Raw genomic sequence first — 1,484 nt, 5'->3', positions numbered from 1 at the left:
GAAAAGAAAAACGGCATTTTTGGGTCACATCATGCGAAACGAAAAACACCAGTTCCTTCAACTTATAATCCAGGGTAAAATTAAAGGCAAGAGAGGAATAGGATGCAAGAAAATGTCCTGGTTCCGAAACATAAGGCAATGGACAGGGATTAACGACATACAATATCTGATACACATTGCAAGAAACAGAGAGTTAATGGAAAATGTGATCGCCAACATCCATTAGTGGATTTGCATTTGAAGAAGAAGAAGAATAAAATTGATTTCAAAGAAGAGTAACAGAATTTAATAAAGAAATGGATACGTTTGGACCCCCAGCATGGTTTTTACAAATGAAAGCAGATGAAGAGAAACGTAGGCAAGAAGAGAAAGAGGAAAATGAAAAGCGTAGGGAGGTGAAGGAGAAGCGTAGACAAGAAGAGGAAGAGTTGAAAGAGAAGCGTGGACAAAAAGAGGAAGAGGAGAAGGAGAGGCGTACAAAAGTAGAAGTAGAGAAAATCATAAATAATTTAATCTCAAATTCATGAAAATTTTCAGTTAGATGTAAGTCCAATTGCTAATAGAATAGACACATTACAAGAAAAACAAAACTCTTTATATTATTAGAAAATAAACTAGTACAAAAACAAAACAATTTAAAAACCGACTTAGAAAACAAAATAGACGAACAACAAAACTATTTAAGACTATTACATCAACAAATCGATTTAAAGATTGATTTGGAAAATAAAATAAAACAACAACAAAACGATTTGAAATCTAATTTAGAAAGACAAATAGTTGAGTTAGAAACAAAAATTAATACCCAAGCATCTTTATCTCATATTATTTCAGTAACTAATATCGAATCAGAACAAACAGCTTCATCATCTTTCATAGTTCAACCAGACACAATGAGAAATAGCAAACTTTTGAAACCACCCACCTTCGATGGCCAAACAACATGAAAAACTTCATAATAATAATCGATTTTATAATAATATAAAATAAAAATGAATAAGCATTTCCATCTCATTACAATACGAAGCCAAACCTGTTTCCCAGATAGCACAGGACGTCCCGAGGACGTCCGTTTCGAATCCCAATTAAGTCCGAATATACGGGGACCTCAATCGGATGTCCCCAGACATTACAAATCCAGACGTCCCCAAGAAGTACGATTACGGACGTCCTAGGAATTACGAATCCAGACCAGTTCAGTTCATAACCTTCATTTATTTGGCATATGCAGTGTTGCCATGTTTTATTTGTTTATTTCTTGTATAATTTCAATCACTGTTATAATGTACAAGAATAATAAGACTGTATAAGAACGTTTAAAATATAGAGACATACTTATAGTCTGAATAAAATTTATACAACTTATCTTGATTTATCAGTTGATTTTCCTTTTTCAGTTTTAGTTAACTGTGAATATGATCTACTAAAAAATTTAAGTAACAGAAGGGATTTGCTCAACAGAAAGATCTTTACAATCACCCATA

The 1,484-nt window shown here is 32.7% G+C and overlaps 1 protein-coding gene across 1 annotated transcript; it reads left to right on the top strand.

The window, feature by feature from the left end:
- The first annotated feature begins 296 nt into the window (after positions 1 to 296).
- On the top strand, positions 297 to 947 carry LOC126890141 (probable cyclin-dependent serine/threonine-protein kinase DDB_G0278487). Its single transcript, XM_050658991.1, has 2 exons — positions 297 to 474; positions 607 to 947. The coding sequence occupies exons 1-2, from the start codon at positions 297 to 299 to the stop codon at positions 945 to 947; spliced, it is 519 nt and encodes a 172-aa protein (XP_050514948.1).
- Positions 948 to 1,484: the final 537 nt, after the last annotated feature.

The sequence above is a fragment of the Diabrotica virgifera genome, chromosome 8, assembly GCF_917563875.1.
Source record: "Diabrotica virgifera virgifera chromosome 8, PGI_DIABVI_V3a".
Lineage (NCBI taxonomy): Eukaryota > Metazoa > Arthropoda > Insecta > Coleoptera > Chrysomelidae > Diabrotica > Diabrotica virgifera.
The sequence above is the reverse complement of the archived record's forward strand: the minus strand, read 5'-3'. Positions and strand labels throughout refer to the sequence as shown.

What these genes read in the sequence shown, in the direction of transcription:
- LOC126890141 (XM_050658991.1), top strand. Translation starts at nt 297, where the DNA reads ATGGATACGTTTGGACCCCCAGCATGGTTTTTACAAATGAAAGCAGAT. An exon ending in GGAAGAGGAGAAGGAGAGGC is followed by an intron (nt 475 to 606) that starts GTACAAAAGTAG and finishes TTATATTATTAG; the next exon opens with AAAATAAACTAGTACAAAAA.